Consider the following 19694-nt stretch of genomic DNA (forward strand, 5'->3'; position numbering starts at 1 on the left):
GAAATGGAAGTGACTTATCAGTGGGGAAGGAATCTAACTGGAAGCAGATAAATCACTCCACAGCACATTAGCACTGAAGATACCATGCTTACTGGGGCAAGTACTGCATCAGTTTACCTTGAGAACATAACCAACTAGTTGTAACCCAGCCTCCTACACTTACATAGCGCTCATTTTCTGTAACACCTAAGTCAGGTAATGCCCTCTGTTATTCAGCTCTTATCCGTCTCCAGAACAAGTCAGTCTTGTGCATTAAGCAAAGAACAGATCCAATGGAAAAAAGAAATCAGCCATCACGTAACTAGCTTGTGACAGGTACAAAGACAGGAAGGATTGTTAAGGTTACGCACACAGCTTTAATTTTTACATTTCCTGATTTTACAACAAAACCCTACTTTTATGGAAGATTTTGTGTGTGTGTGCAGTATTAAATAGCCTGTAGGTACTTTATACAGAAGCTGACAGAGAAAACTTAAAACGTAAAAGACTGCTTTGGAAGTTCAAGTTCTCAAATATGTTTTCAGTAACAGAGCATGACATTCTACATGCAGAAACACAGGGACAGCGTCAATAGATCAGACTGTTTGTAACCTGTTTCTAGCAGTGCCCATAACTAAACAAAACTAAAGTTAAAAAAGGAGAATACTTAAATCTTACTTCTGGCAACACCCACCCCAGCCTTTCCTCAATCAATACTTTTTTGGGTCCTCCTGACAGGGCAGTTTTATTCCTGCATCTACACTTGTTGCCACAGAAGCAATAAATTCCACAACTTACTCATGGTATGAAAAAGTACTTCCACCTCTTTCCTTGCAATTTCACAGGATTCTGGGGTCTGTGAAGCAGTGATTTATTGATCCCTTTTCACCTTTTCCACATCACTCATTGCTTTCCAGATTTGCCACAGCCCACCTCAGCCAACTCTTTTCCAAACTAAGCTGCCCTTCTTGTATTTAACCTTCCTTCATGCAGAAGTTGATGATTATCTTTTTTTTTTGGTACTGTCTCTTTTTTCATCCTGTTAAAACCACTTTGAGCTAGGGTGACAAGAATTGCATGACTCAAGAAGCAGACCTACTGCAGATTTGAAACAGTGTAATGTTTTTTTCATTTTCAATTCTTTTCTATTTTGCTTGCTTTTCTGAGTACTGCCCCTTCAAAAAAACCAACTAAGTAATTATATGACACTGTGAAATTAATAGCAAATTACAATTTTCCAATCATGACCAAACACTAATCCCCTCCCTCTCACAATTGCTCAGGAACATTTGATAAAGATGTCACAGCAAAAAAAAAGAAAAAAGAAAAGCAAATCTGGACCTTTCAGACTGGAAAACTCAATTTAAGAGAAGCCAGACAAAGCAGCCTTCTGCTGCACACATTAACTACAATAGCTAAATGAAAGGATAGGAATACAGAGGGAGGGTTATTAAACCTGGGAAATTACAGTTAATGTTACAACGTAGTTATACTTCATAGCAACTTTTGAATGAAACTGCACATCATAAGGTTACACCTGTATTGAATTATATAGCGTAGTCTTCTCTATAAAGCTACCTGAACTAAGTGCAGTATGTTTAGCCTCCCTCAACGTACTTCTCCAGTACTTGTTTCCATGAAGAAGCAATACTCCAAGCAGCTAGCATATTTTGTCTCTGACTTCTCCTGCCTCTTAGCAAATAACCAATAAGTGAAAGACTACCACTACTAAATCTTTCTTTTCCCATAGTGCAAGAAGAACAGTAAGTAAAAGCCGAATACAACACCAGATTAAAAATTGTGACTTACCATCTGAAGTTTTCTTGTTACCGAGATCTCTTTCCAATTTCGAAATGGGAGTAGAAGAAAGGCGTCTTGAAGAAGACGCTCCTCTGCACGGTGGTGTTAAGGGATTTTTAAAGACCTCAACCTGCCCAGATTTTTTGATGTGTTTTTCACCTCTTGGACTGTGCAGGGGGGAGCGCTGGGAGCTGGGATTATCCTCTAGAAGTTCATGCTGGGTTGTCACGGGAGGTCTACTAACAGCACACTGTAGGAGTAAAGGAGACTGCATCTTTCTTGGCGTTCTGCTTGCAGCTGCATCCTGCATGACTCTGTGTTGATAGTTCCTGTAGGCTTCTTCCAAATACTCTGCCTCTTTTTCTAGTTCTTTTATTCTAGCCCAGGTTTGTGCCATACACTCTAGGTCAGAATCTGGAGAAGCACTGCGTGGCTGTAACTGCTGCTGATAGCCAAATCTTGGCACAGCGTTTACCTTCATCACATCAGTCATAACCTGATTCTTTAGGAATGTGCTATCCACATAAATATCATGAGGTACAATTCTGTCACCAGTGAAGTCAAGGACAGAGCGATCAACAAGTGAAGGCTTTGGATTCCGATACACTTCATTTTCTAGAGCTAAAAGATAGCAAGAGAAAGTGAGTGACAGTAAAGAGTGAGAGAGGGAGACCCATAATGAAACAGAAACAGTAAAACACAGCATGTAAATATCAGTTTGATTAAAATTATTTTAACATGGGATTGGCTCAATTGTGAGAATTTAATGGTTTGACTTAAATGTATTTTCAATGCACAGTTTGCATAGCTGCAAATCATCGCTGATATTATTTTTTTATTATATAATCCTTCCGTGTACAACTACCTGAACTATGCCCTCTACAATGTTATTGCTTAAATTACGTTTAAAGAAATGAATAAAAATTAAAACATCACCACTTTGGACACATTATATCCAATCACACTGTTAAAAGGTGAGGGACACAGGGCAGGCCACAAGTCTTAACAGCTTCCTTCTATTTAGATAAAAAAAGAAATCTGGAGACAAATTGTTGTTTTTAAAAAAACAAAGTACTTCTCCAAAATTGTCAGTTAAATTGAATGTTTCAGGGCTGTCTGCTTCTTGGCTTGCACTTGTATGTGCTTCAGCAAGCCCAAAAGACCAATCTATAGGGCTGTATCTTTCTCAGCAAAACCACCAACTTATTTTTATTCTACATAAATGTTTGTTCAATTACATCCTTAACTCTGATGCAAAATAAAAGTCCATGCAGTACTTTCAGTCATTTAATTAAAATATATATTTGCTATTTTGACACTAACAAATTTCCAATTCCAAATGGTACCGATACTTGTACCATATATGAAAAGGTACACATTGGTCTAGTGAATAAAATACTGCATATATTGAACTATGGTGCAAAACATGCTGTATACAATGTATAACCATTGCAGAATTTAATTCCATATTTTTAGATTAAATATACATCCCCAAACTTTTATTTATCATACTTGATATTAGCAAGACCGATAGGCATCTTTAGAAATACATTTCTTCAGCAGACTGAATTGCTTTACGCAAGTGCCTGCCTCTCTTTCTAATGCCTATATGAGGTGCATAAGCTGTTAGCCTTGACAACAACTGTTTAAAAGTTAGATTTAAATTTGTGAAGTACACAATACAATTTCAAATTGATTACTCTTATTATGAACATTCAAGAATCAAAAGGCATTAAAACACAACTTGCCTCCTGGAAAACAGTGATTATGTTATCACCAAACGCTAATGTCTTCATACTGAGGAAAAACAGACAATAAAAACATGCAAGTATTCAGGGAGGAATGTTTTCCCTTCCTCTTATGTGTATGTTTTCTGAAAGGAAGGGAAGTTGTAATGAGTCTGCTTTTTACACTGGGCTTTTAAATAATTTTGATTCTAAACTTGAAGTCTACTCACTGGTGGCATACAACTGCAGCTTTTTTAAGCTTCTGGAAATTCTTATACTAGTTAGGTAAGTGAACTTCGTAAAGGACTGCTCTGGTGTAAGATACAAACCTGCCTGTGTTTGTTTCACCTGCAGTTTCAGTTCCTCAACCTGCACATTTAACTTCCTGACAGTAGCTTCCGACTCTAACAGTTGGGTCTTTAACTGGGCACAACGCTCAACCTATAGCAGATCGAGAGGAAAACAAAAATCAGCATAATTCAAACACAAAGAGTAATCTCAGCTGGCTGAATACTTGTTTCTAAATGGTTTTCAGGTCCAGTTAAACCATACACATAGTATCCTACTGAAAGTCAGTGCTGACAACTTAATGACTTGGAAAGATTTACTTTGTTTATGTTGGGTTAGTGTCTTGGGGTTTTTTTGGTTGCTTTTTGGTGTTCTTTTTGTTTGTTTTCTTTAGAGTTGTTTACATAAAAATAAGTGGAGTACAAACAATCCCCCTAACTACATGCTAAACGGCCTGCACAGGTACATAGATAAAAATGAACAGGATGGCAGGAAAAAGAAAGGATTCAAATTATTTAGAAACAATAATTTACCTCACTTTGTAGCTGCTTTTCCAAAATCTGCCTATGACTTTCAAATTCATCCAGCGCCAGCTTCCTAGAATGTTCCACTCTCCTCAGCTCCACTTGGCAGGCCAGGTGCTCCGCCGAGGGCTGCGATAGCTCTACCCAGAAAGAGAAATACTAGACACTCAGCCGTAGAATAATGAGTGTGCACTTTTCTACACGATACCCCTTCAAAATGTAAAGCTGATTTGGTTTGAAAAACCTAACAAGGCTTTGTTTGAATAAAGTACTTAAGGATTTTTTTTTCCTCCTTTTACAAAGGACTGAAATTTTCGTTGGTGTAGTCATCTAAGAACTAGACACAGACTGTCCTACTCCGGAAGAAAAATACATATCCTTACCTCCCTAACTGGGTGTACATCTCTACTCTCCTGTAATCTCAAATGCACATTAAAAATACTTGGCATTTTATGACTATAGTCAGGCAAGCACTTAAAAATAATAGTGCAATGTTCTTTTACCATTATTAACCATACTAATGCTATGGTTAGAAACATTGCTCTGCTTTTTTCAAAGGGTGAAAGGGATATTCTTCATATTATTATAGCTACCACAATTCAGTATTTCTACGATACAGACATATTACAGAAAATAAACTTATAATGTCAAGGACTGTTTCATTTTACACAAACATTACTTGGGGTTTAATAAAAACTACTAGTAAACATAATACAAAGAATGTATTTTAATGAAAATTTACTTCTAAACAAATACTTGTAGGGAAACATAAACAAGAAAATTATTAAATCATTCACACTGACTGTCTCGAAGATGCTGGTTCTCACTGCGAGTCTCATCCAACTGTTGCCTAAGTAGTTTATTCTGCACTTGGAGCTCCAATTTCTCCTCCTTTAGCAAAGGATAGTCTGATACCTCTTTCAGTTTTTCTGTCAACAACTGATTCTGTTTATTTACCAAGAGAACCTGGGCCTTCGCTGACTCCAAATCCAGCTGCAGAAAAAGAACAGTTTAGAAGCTTATGAACTGTTGTACTACTAAATCATTTTTATTTCACATTTTCTTTTTTTTAAAAATGTATCTCAAAAGCACTAATTAGAATACAGCTTCTTTAAATTCATGTTTACAATTACCTCAAGCTCTCTCGTGCGTGATATAGCTTGCTTGAGTTCCTCCTTTTTTGAATTAACAGCAATGGTTTCTTCATGCAAAAGCATAGCTTTCTCTGCAGGGAGGATTACAAATGCTGAATTAAAATTAGTAGCGTAGTAGAGTAAAAAATTGTATCAGCAAAAAAAAGTTTAAGCTGCTAAACCCAACATTCAATTTAATTCAAGACATAAAAATGACTGTCATACACACTCCTTCAAAATTATGTAAGTCACACTGTGTGCATATATACATATGCATACATACAATCCTTCAGAATTAAGTAAATCAAATTCATATGCACATGATATATCATTTCTTTCACACGTCCCTAACTTATAAGTCTCAACATGTTATCTGTCCCAGCTCTTTTCCTCAAGCTCCAATTAAACATCTTGTGCACAATAAATGTAAAAACTGGCAACCATTCAAGAGTATGATACCAGAGTGTACCAGAGTTCAATTAGAGAATGAATGAGCTATTAAGACTTCAGACTGAAGGAGATGGGAAACTGCAAAAGCAAAATGCTTTGCAGCCTCTGTGCAAAGCAGCAGCTCACGGTTCCCACTGCATTCTGAACAGCAAGGAGTTGCTGACCTGTCCCTGGATCCTGCTACATGTTTTCAAAAATCTATTTTGATGTTTTTTCTGTCACTTATACCACTGTTACTGAACACCATGACTGTTTAGTAACTACAGTGTTTTGATATCTGTTAGTAAAAGCTCTAGAGATAAACAGCTACTTTATTAATCTCAAAGAGATGGTTACCTTTATTTTTTTTCTCATCTTCAGTAACTTTATTGGTTCTGGCTATGTGTTCTTCTTTTAATTCAAGCTGATATCTAGAAGTAAAAAGAATTATGTATTCCCAAAGTATGTGTGTGTGCACATGTGCATGCATTTGTGCAAATTCCAGTCTTTCCCAGACTAAACTATGACCACACAATTATTTATTAACAAAATTAGTTATTGGAGAGCCACTGAAACAGTTGGAAAGGGCCTTGCCAATCACCTGCTCAAAAAGCAAGACTACCACCAACTCCGGAGCAGGTCAGCTGTGGCTCTTCCTAGCTAAGTCTTGAAAACCTCAAAGGATGTATATTCCACCACCTCCCTGGATGACCTGTGCCAATGCTGCACTACCTGCCCAGTAAAATTTTTTTTCCCCCATGTCCAAGCTGAATCTCCCAAGCCACAATTTATGGCCCCTACCATATGAACTGCAAGGTCACGTCTGATAGTCCCATAACTACCCTGACAGACCTTTACTAGTCCGTCTCCAGTTTCTTCGTGACTTTCTTGAATTGGGGAGCCCAAACCTGGGCACGGTATTCCTAGCACAGCCTTTACCAATACCTGAAGGGGATAACAACTCCCCTCAGTCTGTTGGCCGTGCTGCTACTACCATCACCCATCATGCTGTTTGCCTTATTTGCCAGAGCATGCTGCTGGCTCACAGTCAGCCTGGCACTCACTGTACTCCCATGTCCTCTTCAGAAATGCAGCTCCTCAGTCAATTCCTTTTCCACATTATACTGCTTCATAGGGATATTCTGCCCCGAGCACAGAGCTTTGCAGTTGTCCTTGTTAAAATTCCTAAGATTTGTGTTGGCACAGTCCCCAAGCTTATCAAAGCCTGTCTGAACTGAACCTCTGCCATTTGTTGTAGAAGCCATTCCCCTTAACTAAGCCTCATGTTCAAAGTTGTTGAGGATGCCCTGTGTCAACATCCAGATCAAGGATGAAGGTGTTGGACAGTATTGGTCCCAGTAGTGACCCCAAGGGTTCTCTGCTCATCATCGGCCACCAGCTAGACACTGAGCACTGCCCAGGTACAGCACTGTTCACAGCCCAGCAGCCATCCAACTTTACCATTCAATTTTACTGGAATTTACAGGAGCTAAGAAAGCTCAACATTTTGCATGACTGCGACATAGATTATAAATGTTTTCAGATATTGCCACATCCATCGTCCTGCATTTTTGCAAATGGTCCAGACCACTCAGATCCTTCTCCCAGTTATGGCATTTAACATTTACTATAGAAATAAAAAAAAGATTCCTTTCCTAACCAGCATCATTATATCTATATAATAAATAATAGCTCTTTGCTACTTTCCATCAAGGATTTGGGACAAAACGACACAGATTTTATCTTTCTGAGCATTTGCAGAATGTCTAAAATATTTTGTATGTTGGTAAAATAAGCTAAGCAGCAGTTCATCCTTAAAATAATTTGCTTCTCCTCATGAACCAAAAGCACTCTACAGGCATTATTTGTAACTAGCTGTTAGGGACTAGATAAAGTAAGATACCAAGGTGGGTCATTAGTTGCATTTCACTGTTCTCTGACAAAACCCTCAAATCTACTCAATTTCAGCTGAGGCATCATTCTTATCAAGACCTACTCTTTACATCTTTCCTCTGTAATTTAAATAAAGACACACTAACACAGGTAATACTTATTGTTCACTGGTTTGCAATAACAAGTACTGATACATCAGTCATTTGGTTTAACTGCCTAACTGGAAGACTGGTTCATGGCATCAAATACACAGGAATAATAACATGCCAAGAGCATATGCCTGCATTGAAGTATCATGTAACCCTTCAATTGACCAAGGCACTCCAAGAAAGTACAATAGCAAAGTTAGGATATACCCACTGCAGCACCTCAAAAGCAGTCACAGATGATGTCTTACACTTTCAAAGAGCATTTCTAAGCAAATTCCTTGAAACTATGTTCAAGCAGATGGTAGTCAATAAAAGAGGGTGATCTGTATCAGAGAATCCCTCTCCAAAAATGGGGAGGGCTTAAGGTAAGAGCCAATCTAACCGTACAATGAGCTAGTGTGCCTCTCACCCTTTTTCCAAGAAACCTATAACATCTTTTTAATGCTGATTTCCCCTCCATACCTTTTCTGCATTCATAAAATGGTCAGTTCTTTTAATTGTGGTCAAAGGAACTCACTAATACTGCTTCAAATCCTCTTGTCTAAACGCTCAACTAAAGTCACATCTCTTTCCCGGAAAACAACACAGAATTTAAACTACAACAATAATATAACCTATAATCACAAGAGAGTTATTTTCCATAACAAGCTTTTTCTGAATGTGACAGAACATTTTGTCATACTAGCAAAGAGCTAAGCAATGATGTAAAGAATTCAAGCTGATAAAAACACGACTGCACATTTTCAAAGTCCTTGCTTTGTTACACTTTTCAAAAAAAATCCTATAGAACTTATTATTCTGTTTTCATAGGAAGTAGCATGCGTCCTATTAGAGACAAAAGAAAAATTTACTTTAAGAGTTCCGTCTTAAGCTTTTGATCATATGTCTCCTCTATGTTCTTCACAGCAACCTCCCGACGTCGAAGTGCATCATCAATAGCTTTATTTTTCTCTTCCTGAAGTTTCTGAGTGCTGAAATATCCATAAATATACAGAAAATGACCAGTTACAATGTTGAAACTTTAGGGTTTGTTTTGTGTTTTTTTAAAATAACATTTAGGGACATCAAAGGATAATGTGCTTGCTTGGAACACTGTAGCAATTTAAAATTATCATCAGAATCTGTCATTGTAATTCATTAAGAACCAGGAGATGTCACACAAACTAAATTGCCCTATTTAAAATCCAGTACCAATCAATTGCACAGCTATCCCAGGTTAACTCTAGCTCAGCTTCCTACACCAGAAAGGCTTCAGAGGAGATAGGGCTGAGCATGGTATTCTATCAGCACCCTCTGCTGGGTTGTTAAAAAAAAAAACAAGTTTTTGTTGGCAGGATACTCATATTCCTATAAAAAAAAGATTACAAAGTAATGACATTAAGTGTATTGAAAAGCTGGCCAAAAATGGTTTAGTTATTTTTTTATTTAACCAAAGAAAACTGATCTTCCAAGGACAATTCAAAAAAAAAAAACAAAAACCAAACAACCCAGGAGTAAAGAAGCAAAATATCACATACATGCCTCATGAGTGTTAGGGTTACACACTGTGTTGTCTGGGGTTTGTTGTTTCGGTTTTTTTTTTAATTTAAGCACTTCAAAGCAAACATCTGGTTCCTTGCCTCCAAACTGATGCTGCACTGTTTTGGTTGGATTAGGTAGAATAGAAAAAAACCCCAAACATCTTTTTGTATGGGGTATCCCTGCTACTAGAGACAGTATACAACACTGCTGAAAATGCAAAACACAACTTCCGGGATATATAATCCATTTCAATGTCATAGAAGCAGCAACATCTTGAAGCACACTTTCCAGAAAAAGGACAACAGCGTATTTTAGCATTGTATATGCCCTTCAGCAACTTACACTTCAAATGCCTCAATTCTTTGCTTCAGTTCCGCCTCTCTGGTCCTTACGACTTCGATATCTTTCAGTAGACTTTGTCTCTGAGCGTATACTTCCTTTGCTTCTATCTGAATCACAAAATATTATCTCTAGTTTTACTTCACACTTTATACAGGTATTTACTGTTTAACATGTTCAAACTTTCAAGGATCTTCTTCAGGAACTGGTCTTACTCGAATAAATACATAGTCATAATTTGAAATAACATCCAGAATTGATTGTAATTATCTTTTTTTTGTTCCCTTTCTCCTTTTACCCTGAGTGAAAATGTTTTAGATGGAGTCACTACTGGCTTCCTGTAAACACTTTTCTTTTAAGAAATAGCACTGATTAAAACTTATGTACAAGGAAAAATTGTTTTTAAAAAAATTACATAGTAAACATGTTCAAACACTTGACTTTTTTTAATAAACAATAGCTTCATATGTTCTTCATAAAAGCAAAATTGAAAAAACAAATGCCAAAACCCCGTGATAAAACATGATTTAAAATTAAAACTGAGTAAACCAGCAGTCTTTCAGTTTTTGCAGTTTAACTTATGGAAATCAAACAAACTGTAAAAGGGATTCTCCAAACATGCTAATACCAAAAGTCACATACCTTCTTATTAATAAAAAATAGCTTTTCTTGTCCTTAAACACACAAATCATTATTTCTCTCCAAAGAAATAATAAGTGCCTAAGAAGAAGAAAAGTATGATTTTGCCATACAGGTACTCATATCAAGTTTGCAAGCCGTGTGCATTTGACAGTGCTGAAAGACTGAGCTGCTGTTCCTAGTGCAAAAACCAGAGCAGTTTGTCAAGCCATATTACCTGGGCATAAAGTTATCTTAGTAAAGGGTTAAATGACCTTCTACCTTTATTGTAAATATACTTCAACTCAGTAGAGCTCCTAGTCTCCATTAAGAGTCCCCAGGTAAATGACACATATACTTTTCAGGGAAGTGCATAAGCCAGATATTCATACACAACACCTCACCGATACGCTGATCTAGTTGTCTTTTTTTTTTTTTAATTACTGAATTAATTTCATACCCACAGAAGAAGATTGATAGCATAAAATAGGTTTTCTTGTAAGCTTCTAAGGACATAACCATGAAAGAAATTCATAGCGTAGTGATAAAATGTTTAACTTTCAGATTGGAAGGAGGTCAATAGTAAAGACCAGTATATAATAAACTATATAGAGACCTGTATGATTGCTTTGTTAGCTAATACCACGTGCCCTTGGGGGGGGGGGGGGGAGGAACTGAAAACCAAAAAAACCCACCACCACAACAAAAAAACCTCACCACAAAAATGTGGTTAGCATTTGTGGATGACTATTATTTGGATAGGAAGGTCTACTGCAGACAGCAGAGGGATGGCGAAGCAAACAGGTGACAGAATAGCAAGCAAACTATTCTTCCAAAAACTGAAAAGTAATAGAGATTGGGAGAAGCAATTTAGAACTATGTACAAATTATTGTGTGCTGCAGGAACAGTTAGTACTCTGGCAAAACGCAAATAGTTAACAGCCCAAAGGAGTAACTCATCAAAAAAGTGTTCAAAGAAACAAAGTGAGATGCTAGCTTACAGTAAAGACAGTGGCTATTAATAATATTCAACACATAGTGACATAGAGATGGCATATCCGTACCATACAGACTATATATTCCATTTAGTTTAGAGTCCTTCTTAGCAACTGAAAGAATTTATAGTATAACTAAAAGATATGTTCAACTTTCTCTTAAAAAAACTCAGTGATCTGAATTCAGCAAAGTTATTAAAACAAATTAAAAAGTATTTATTACATTTAAATCCATCAATCCTAGCCTGCAGAACTGTTCCTTTTCCAGCCAGCTCTACTTAGATATTTACCCATACTCTTTCTTGCAGTTGCTAAATGAGGTCCACTGAGAACAAAAGTAAATTCAACATTTTCACTAATAAGCCAAGTACAATCTGAAGGTAAATCTCCTGAAGATAAAAGAACAATTTAATCAACTCACTGAATCATTTCGTACTAGATTAAGAAAAAATATTTGGAACTTTACCTCTTGTTGCTTTTGAAGCCTCTCAATAGCATTCTTTTCACGAGAAATCAAGGCTTCAGACTTTGCCTGATGTGTCCTCTCCAACTCATGACGCAGCTCAGAGATTTCTTTCTGGGTCTGCACTTTCTCCTCCATTTTAATCTTTGCTATTTCAACTTCTTTAAAATGTTCTAGCTTACATAAAGGAGAAACAGTGGGGTAAGCAGGGCCATCTTCAAATTGACAAAGACAATCCCTCCTCAGACAATTCTAAATTTCACTTAGAAATTTTTGTTAGGAAACGTATGATAATTTGATGAAAATAAATTACTGTGATAAAGTATCTTAGCAGAACATACTATTTGCACGTCTCACATAGTTTTCATGCATTTATCTGGCATCCCAAAGCAGATCTTACACAAAACTAATAGCTTTAGACAAGAGCAAAACAGAGGCCTACGAAGAAAAACACACTGCAGGAGTGATACTCTGTTTGCAATTAAGGAATGGCCACACTCTTTAATTCCTCCTCTGACACTGTCTCTATTCTTGTCCCTTTCCCAAAGAACCACTTTTGACTGGTGATGCAAGAAATGGCAGAATCAGACCCGTCCTGAATCGCTCAGGAACAACAGAAATACATCTGGACACAAAAAAGTGCCAAACATAAAAAAATGCAGAGCGTGTAACTCCACATAAAGAGGGTTACAGAAACAGAAGTCCTGATTCACGGACTTCTTAGCACAACTGAAAAAAAAGTAAATGCATACAAACAGGAAAGTATGCATCTTTCAACTGCACAGAAGAACTGTAGGGAACACGCCACCATACAATGTGTGAAGTACAATAAATGCAAGAACAGAGTTATAAAGAATTATAACAAAAATCTGGAACAAAATGGAAAGCAAGCATACAAGACAAAAAATATGAGAAAAAAATGAGCAAAAGAATAAAAAGACAATGACAGAAAAATTGAGAGACTGGAGCAAGTGAGGTTAAAGAGAGGGGGAAAAGCACAGTAGGAACACCTGATCAAGGAATTCAGGTCTGCAGGCATAAATTTTGTGAAAAATGAAAGAAATGGTGAGACAGTGCAGTATCACTTGTACATACACAAATTGGATTAGAAATGTCTTACAGCAATTCACGTCACATTGCTAAGGAATCTGTGTAAAGTTAATTGAATTTAGAAGTGATTTATATCTGGTTAAGATTCCAATCTCCTTTGTTACAATGGCTTTGCTTAAACTGAGGCAAACTTAACACATGAATTAACATGTTTCACATACTAGAAAGACAGCGCCTGTTGCGGAATAAAGACTAAATGAAAAATGAAGGTAAAATATATTGGCAATTGTAACTCTCCATCCTTCTACTTGTCTAGCTGAATAAATATGACTAAACTGATCTCCTCAAAGAGTTTATATCAAATTTATGGAAAAAAACCCCCATATTTAAATGAACTGCAGTATATTCTCTCTGCTCCATTTTTCAAACATAAACTCAACTATCTGTTAAGCTACACAGCTGCAATTCACACCTGTCATTTGCTATGCATTATATTGAAATTTAAGCTTCAAAATCTTAATGGGGAAGGAAAATTAATAGTACGACTAAGCAGAGTAAACGTTTCTCCATAAAACTAAGAAATCAAAGAGCAAATAAAATTTACCAAATTAAGACAATCAAATTAAGAAAAAGTTGCGTTACAAATTAACATCAGAATAAAAAGCTTAACATCCTGTGCACATTTAACAAAACAGGGGAATGGAAAATATACACATGCTATATCATCAAATTAACAATTGATATTGGATTAACATAGCCTTTTGTGCTTGTTGTAACTCGCTATTAGATCTTTTCTTTCAATTTACCTTAAGTATTAAAAGTTTGTAACGTGAGAAGTCAAAATTAACAAATGTCCCTTTCAAATTCAATGACCAGTTATACCTTTTGACACATTTCTGCTTGAAGCTGCTTCTCTATTTCTTTTCTATATTCATGAAGTTTTACTTCTAAAGATTCGTATTTCTGATGCTGGGGATAAGAGTCTGCAAACTGTTCATCAATCAGCTGAAGCTTCTCAGCTATAAAAAGAGCAATATATCCATCATCACTGAAAAACAGTCACCACAGTTATCCTACCAAAAACTATAGGAACCTGTCTCTCTGTAGGAAGTTCCTTAGTTTACCTAAATAGCCCTGTCATAGAACGACTTGTGTGGTACAAAAGCAGAGGCAGCACAGAAATGTCATTTATCAGCTTTATGCCACACAGCATATAACTAGGAGGCAGCACTTGGCTGTTTAGGCACTATTTGTGGTATTACATAGTCATTCGTCTTTATCATGGATGCACAAGAATTTTCTTTTGCATGCAAGTTTTAGGTTTTTTGTATTACTAACAGCAAGCACATTATAATTTAAGAACTCCCAATCTACACTTAACTTTCACTGAAACACTATCATAGAAAGAGAAGCAAGGCATGCATTTACAATTATGTTTTCCAGAATGTATTTCAGCACATAAAATTTACAGTCCATCTAAGATATTACAGCTCTTAGCTAAATGCCTAAGAAAACATCTGAGTGATTAAAAAAAAAAAAAGAATCATAACAAGACTTTCATCTTATTTTAAGAAAGGTTAGAAAATCAATGTACTAATGATAGGTATGACCTTTACTTATTATTACTTTAGGCTGCATTTGAGCAAGTGATGAATATGAATGTTCACAATTGTATGAACCTTTCATACAATTTATAAATCCATACCATTTACTGATACAAAAATATCTGGGGAGACTTGCTTGCAGAGGCTGCACTTACCAAGCGATTCTCTGTAAGGAGGCACTGAGGTTGTCTGAGTCTCTGTGTCATGAGTTTCCCTACTTAGATGATGCTCTGTTAGTCCGATTAAAATCTGCATAAGAAAACCTATCAAGATCCAATATATTAATTCGTTCTGACTTCATACCAAAACTGAATTTGAGCTTGTAACTAATGAAGTCATTTTCACTGTACAAGAAAACGTATTCGATTTACGGAAAGAACCAACTATTTAAGTAAAAATCAATGCTAGTAAACTATTACGATTTTATTATAAGCATAATCCAAGTCCATTTCATTCTGCAACAGCTGTCCTTTTGCAACTTTTCCTTTCATCCATGTCTCTTTGTCTCTTTGACTTCCGAGGTCATTTGAGAGAGCAGATTATTACTACTTTAATTATGAGGTCATTAGGCAACAGGTGTTTCTGAAGATCAAGCTCCTTTAGGCTATACAATATAGTTAGGTTTCATTATGCAGACATAAGAATTATTTCTTATATAAACCAATGGAAAGTCAATTAAATCTTTAACTAGTTTTTGAAGTACATTGTGCAAGCCAGTACATTCAGTTGTAAACACAAACCAAAATCCGAGTTTGCCAAAGTTAGTGTGAAAAGCTTCCAAAGAGCATTATATTTAATAACTGATTAGAGATTTTTTCTCATATTTCTAATGTTCCAAGTCATTTATTTTGTAGGTGAATGTTAATGCTTAATCCACACAAATAGCAGTTGGATAATCCTGAAACATAATATTCGTCATCTTGGTGTACTGCAAGTTTCAAAGTCTGACTGAATCCTTATTATTCCATACCAACATACACCCAAGAAATTTGAATTCCTATTGCTCGCATCTTAATAAAAATGAAGCTGACACAATTATCCTTGTCTGCATCCTGTATAAACATCTTGTACCTTTATTCTCCTTCCGAGTTCCCGAAGTCTGTAAGAAATAAAGAATGTTTTAGCTAGTCTATTTCATCACAACTGTAATTTAAGCTTATTTTCAAAATCAAAATAACTTACCAGTGATTTGTAAAGACTGGATTTTGGATTGATTCTCATTAATTGAAGAAGATCTTGCACAGTCCACAGCTTTAGGGAAAAAAAGGTAAGTTAGAAAAGGTTAACTAATTTAAAATAATTTCAAATATGTAATAGGCAATATTTTACAGTTGTAGAATGTCTTCCATTCAAGAAATATCTATTTATTGCCTTGTAAAACCATTTTCAGAGGTCTGCTGTTCTAGTACTACATTTACTTATCTCCACTACCTAAGACATAAGGCAGCCAACATGCGGTTTCATGATCAACTGAAGCTGTGAAAAGAGAGAGTTTTATTTTCTCCCCACTCTGGATACATGTTCTTGCTACTTTCCTTGCCTTTTTTCTTGATTTATCATACAAATCAGATGAGCTCATTAACCGAAATGACACTAACTACTCCCCAGGTCAAAAAACTAATTTTCAGTTAGAAAGATCTTCACCCTATCACAAACTCATAAAGAAACAGAGAGGGGAAGGACTGCCCTTTTCAGCCACAGCTTGTAGTTAGAACAACTTAAACTGACCACGAACCACACTTGCAGGGAACTGAATGGCCAAACAAAAGGCTTGCTTTAACTGGGATCAGTTCCCCAAGTGCTCTGCCACACAGCCTCACAAATGATCGTGCCAGACTACAGCTATGGACGAAGCACGAAGTTAAGAGGCTTGTGCTATGTCTTTCCAGAACAGCATCATTAGCTTATTGCCAACTTAAAGTATTCATGAAAATGGCCCTGAATAATGAAATCTTTTATGGAGATGATCAGAAGCTGTACTTGTATTTCACTATCACAAAAGGGGACTTTTTTCACTTTTGTTGGAATATGACAACTCCCAGCAAGCAAAGCTCCTAGAAGTCTCAGAAGAGCTAAATTACTGAAACTTACCTTCTTCTTCTCTAATCCACTTTCTGGAAAGAAAACAGAAAGTGAATACTCATAGCCACATCTCTGTAGATGATCTGCCACCAAACTGTTGGAAGCTGTGATCAAAAGTGAACTATCATCACTTGGAACAACCTGTGGCTGAAGTTCTCCACTTAAAATTGGGTGCATTAGTTCATGGATTAGCTGGTTTCGGAGCTGCGTCTGACACAGAAGAGACATTATATTCTTAGTTTACATGTTATTCAATGAGAGGGTTTTTTTCAAAATTCACAGGGAGTCTCATTTTACTTGTACATGTTATATCACAACCTACATAACAGAAATGGGCAGACTAACTGGCAAAATTTAGAACAGTGCTTGGAACACTGCACCTTTCTTCAAAACGCTCTAACAGTGGCTACAGTGATCTTCTAATTTCCCTCAAGATGTATCAAATACAGGACTGAAAAGCAGTATTGTTCTCAGTCAAGGACTCACATAAACTCCACTCTAGTACCCCCAGCTTCATTTTTAGACCATTGCTTTCCTGTTCTTCTCCCTGGCTTAAATAAAGCCTGCCTGATGGGGCCTCAATTTCAGGTGTACTTGGAAAACTCACTCGTCCTCTTCTGAGTCTCATATCAAGAAGCTGCCAATGCCATCACAAAAGCAGATGGAAAAATACACAGGAAATTCAATGTCTTTAGTATCAATTATTTTGTACAGAAGCAAAAGAGTACTCATCAGAAAAGCCTACAAGCACTCGTAATAATTAAATTGAATTTGTTATTATTTATTTGCATTCTATGAGTTACAGCAGAGAAAAAAAGTAACCTAACATCAGAAAGTCTCCCTCCTGCACAAGGAAGAAATAATAATTTTCATTATATAATTATACAAATTGTTTATAGTGTACTAAAAGATCACGACACAAACAGCGTTTTAAGCTTTCAACAGCAGGTATGCAACACTGACAAAGTTGATTAAAGAAGTAGCGTGTTACCAAAACCAGGACAAAATACTTACCAAAACTTAACAAACTTAGATCATCAGACTAGCCTGATATTTTAGCACGGCCTTCTACAGAAATTAGGCTGACAATAGAGAGAAACGAAGACAACTGAAAAAATCTGCTTTCCTTATTAATTTCTGAACTTCTCCAGTTTCAACCAACTTTAACAGAGATGACATCTCAAAAATAAGCAAGACCAGCAACCTCTTATACATCTTATGACCAAGTGCAGGTGGAAAGCAGAGGGCTAAATCCCCATCCCTACTATGAGAAAGGAAGGCGGAAATCAGTTGTTGTATGTTGGCCACCCAGCATACCTGTAGCTCCAGATCCGCTCTGCCTCTTAGCAGCACAGGCAGACAGATAAGACCACGAGAAAGTTGAGAGTATTCTCATTAGAAGATGTAATCCATAAGAAATCCGTAAGAAACCCAACTGTATTAATTCTTCAGCTCAGAAAAGCTACAAAATCTTTAATACGATGTATAATCTTCTAGACAAGGAAAACAAAGCAGGAAAATGGACTTAAATAACTAATAGTCTGTCAGGTGGCATTGTAAGTCAAACAAGACAAGAAATGGTTCAAGCATTGGAAGCTTAGTATGGACATCACTGAGGGAGAAACAAGTTGTCCTGAACAGGGAATTACTGGCTATAAGATTATTAATGCTATTCTTAAAATATAGAACTTGATTTTTAATTTTTTTTTTTAACTTTAATGAATTTGACATAACAAGCAGGAGCTAAAAAAATTTTCTGGTGACATAGAGACACATATAGGAGTATAGAAAGATCAAGACGTCATAAAAAAATGCGATCAGATGCTGTTTAAAGACTAGCAAAACTGAAACTGCATGAACTACACCATTTCAGCATTTAAGGCCTGATATGAATTTCTGCTATAACACAAGGGATTTATTGTTTGGAAAAAGCAAGATGTGGATGTGTCAACCAAACAATGACGAGCACTACAAATGTAGCACGCCTCAAGAAGAGACATATGCAGAATCCCCCAGACTTGCCTCAAGAAGAGACATATGCAGAATCCCCCAGACTTTCCCACAAAAACAGGGAAGGATTAATACCATTCTAAACTTTGCCTGGAAAGCTCACAATGATCGTGGTCTACTTCCTTTAAAAAAAGGGGGAAAGATTTCAAAGCGATGCAGAGCACTACTGTGGTAACCAGCAATGAGACTACTGCACCTTGACTTGCTTAGCGTTGTAGAACAGAACACTGAAGAAAAGGTATGACCGCTGCCTATAAATCATCCAGAGGAGTAAGAGCTACTTAAACTGAAGGACACTTTCAGCACAAGAAGAAAGGCCAGAGCAACCATAAATAAACCCAGACTACAAATCAGAACAAAGTTTCACTCTTGAACACCACCATATTCTAAGACATTCTCCTGAACAAGCAGACAGGGAGAAAACAGCTCAAATAGTTTTAAAACTGAACTGGAATATTTTAGGAGAAGAATTCATATAGTGTGTTTATTTATAGTAGGTAATAAGCAGACTCAGTGACCTAGGAGATCCTTTCCAAGCCTGTATTCTCTTTTATTCCTCTCTTCCCTGCTTGACTTTCTTATCAAGCATGGAAATTCTCAAAGACCTGATGCAGGGCTTTAACCTTCCTGAAAAAGGCTCCGAGACTAAACCACAACAAAAAGCACTTCTGTCTAGGAAGAACCTCGTATCTGGGGGGGGGGGAAACAAAACAAAAACCAGCTGAATATGAATTAGGCTGTGGCAAAAATAATACATTTGGGGGGAGACATGCTTATTCGGCGTGACTTTCGCTGCTTTCAGTGTTAAGCAGTGCAGCGAATCATAGCTAGCACCTGCTGAAGATAAAGCACACCTTAAGCGTGTCCAGCACGCCTCGGTTCTTAAAGGTCTGATAGAGCCTTTTCCGGAGCTCATCTTGGGACAGCGTCTCCCGCTCCACCGAAGCCATCCTGCCCTACAACACCGGCAAAAACAGGAGAAAAATAAATAAATATTATTGGCTCCCAGCTCGACCCCGGGCCGCCCAGCCGAGCCCAAGCCGCCGCAGCCCCCTCCGCTCCCCTCACACAGGCCCAGGCTTCCCCGGCG

The 19694-nt window shown here is 36.9% G+C and overlaps 1 protein-coding gene across 7 annotated transcripts in view; it reads right to left on the reverse strand.

Annotated features, from left to right (window-relative positions):
- OFD1 (OFD1 centriole and centriolar satellite protein) overlaps positions 1–19691 on the reverse strand; it is a 35043-nt gene extending 15352 nt beyond the window's left edge. For 3 of the 7 annotated variants that reach the window (XM_069770366.1, XM_069770364.1, XM_069770362.1), the window contains exons 1-15: positions 19459–19691; positions 16604–16804; positions 15695–15763; positions 15584–15611; positions 14668–14775; positions 13791–13927; positions 11862–12035; positions 9786–9892; positions 8774–8893; positions 6238–6311; positions 5452–5543; positions 5122–5311; positions 4328–4458; positions 3836–3947; positions 1789–2400 (exon numbers count right to left, since the gene is read on the reverse strand). In XM_069770366.1, the coding sequence (XP_069626467.1) occupies positions 1789–2400; positions 3836–3947; positions 4328–4458; positions 5122–5311; positions 5452–5543; positions 6238–6311; positions 8774–8893; positions 9786–9892; positions 11862–12035; positions 13791–13927; positions 14668–14775; positions 15584–15611; positions 15695–15763; positions 16604–16804; positions 19459–19554 (2251 nt within the window). In that variant the 5' untranslated portion in view covers positions 19555–19691. Of the gene's footprint in view, positions 1–1788; positions 2401–3835; positions 3948–4327; positions 4459–5121; positions 5312–5451; positions 5544–6237; positions 6312–8773; positions 8894–9785; positions 9893–11861; positions 12036–13790; positions 13928–14667; positions 14804–15583; positions 15612–15694; positions 15764–16603; positions 16805–19458 lie in introns of all 7 variants that reach the window. The other 4 variants (XM_069770368.1, XM_069770369.1, XM_069770365.1 and 1 more) reach the window with 4 other exon arrangements.
- Positions 19692–19694: the final 3 nt, after the last annotated feature.

The sequence above is a fragment of the Haliaeetus albicilla genome, chromosome 25 (genome assembly GCF_947461875.1).
Source record: "Haliaeetus albicilla chromosome 25, bHalAlb1.1, whole genome shotgun sequence".
Lineage (NCBI taxonomy): Eukaryota > Metazoa > Chordata > Aves > Accipitriformes > Accipitridae > Haliaeetus > Haliaeetus albicilla.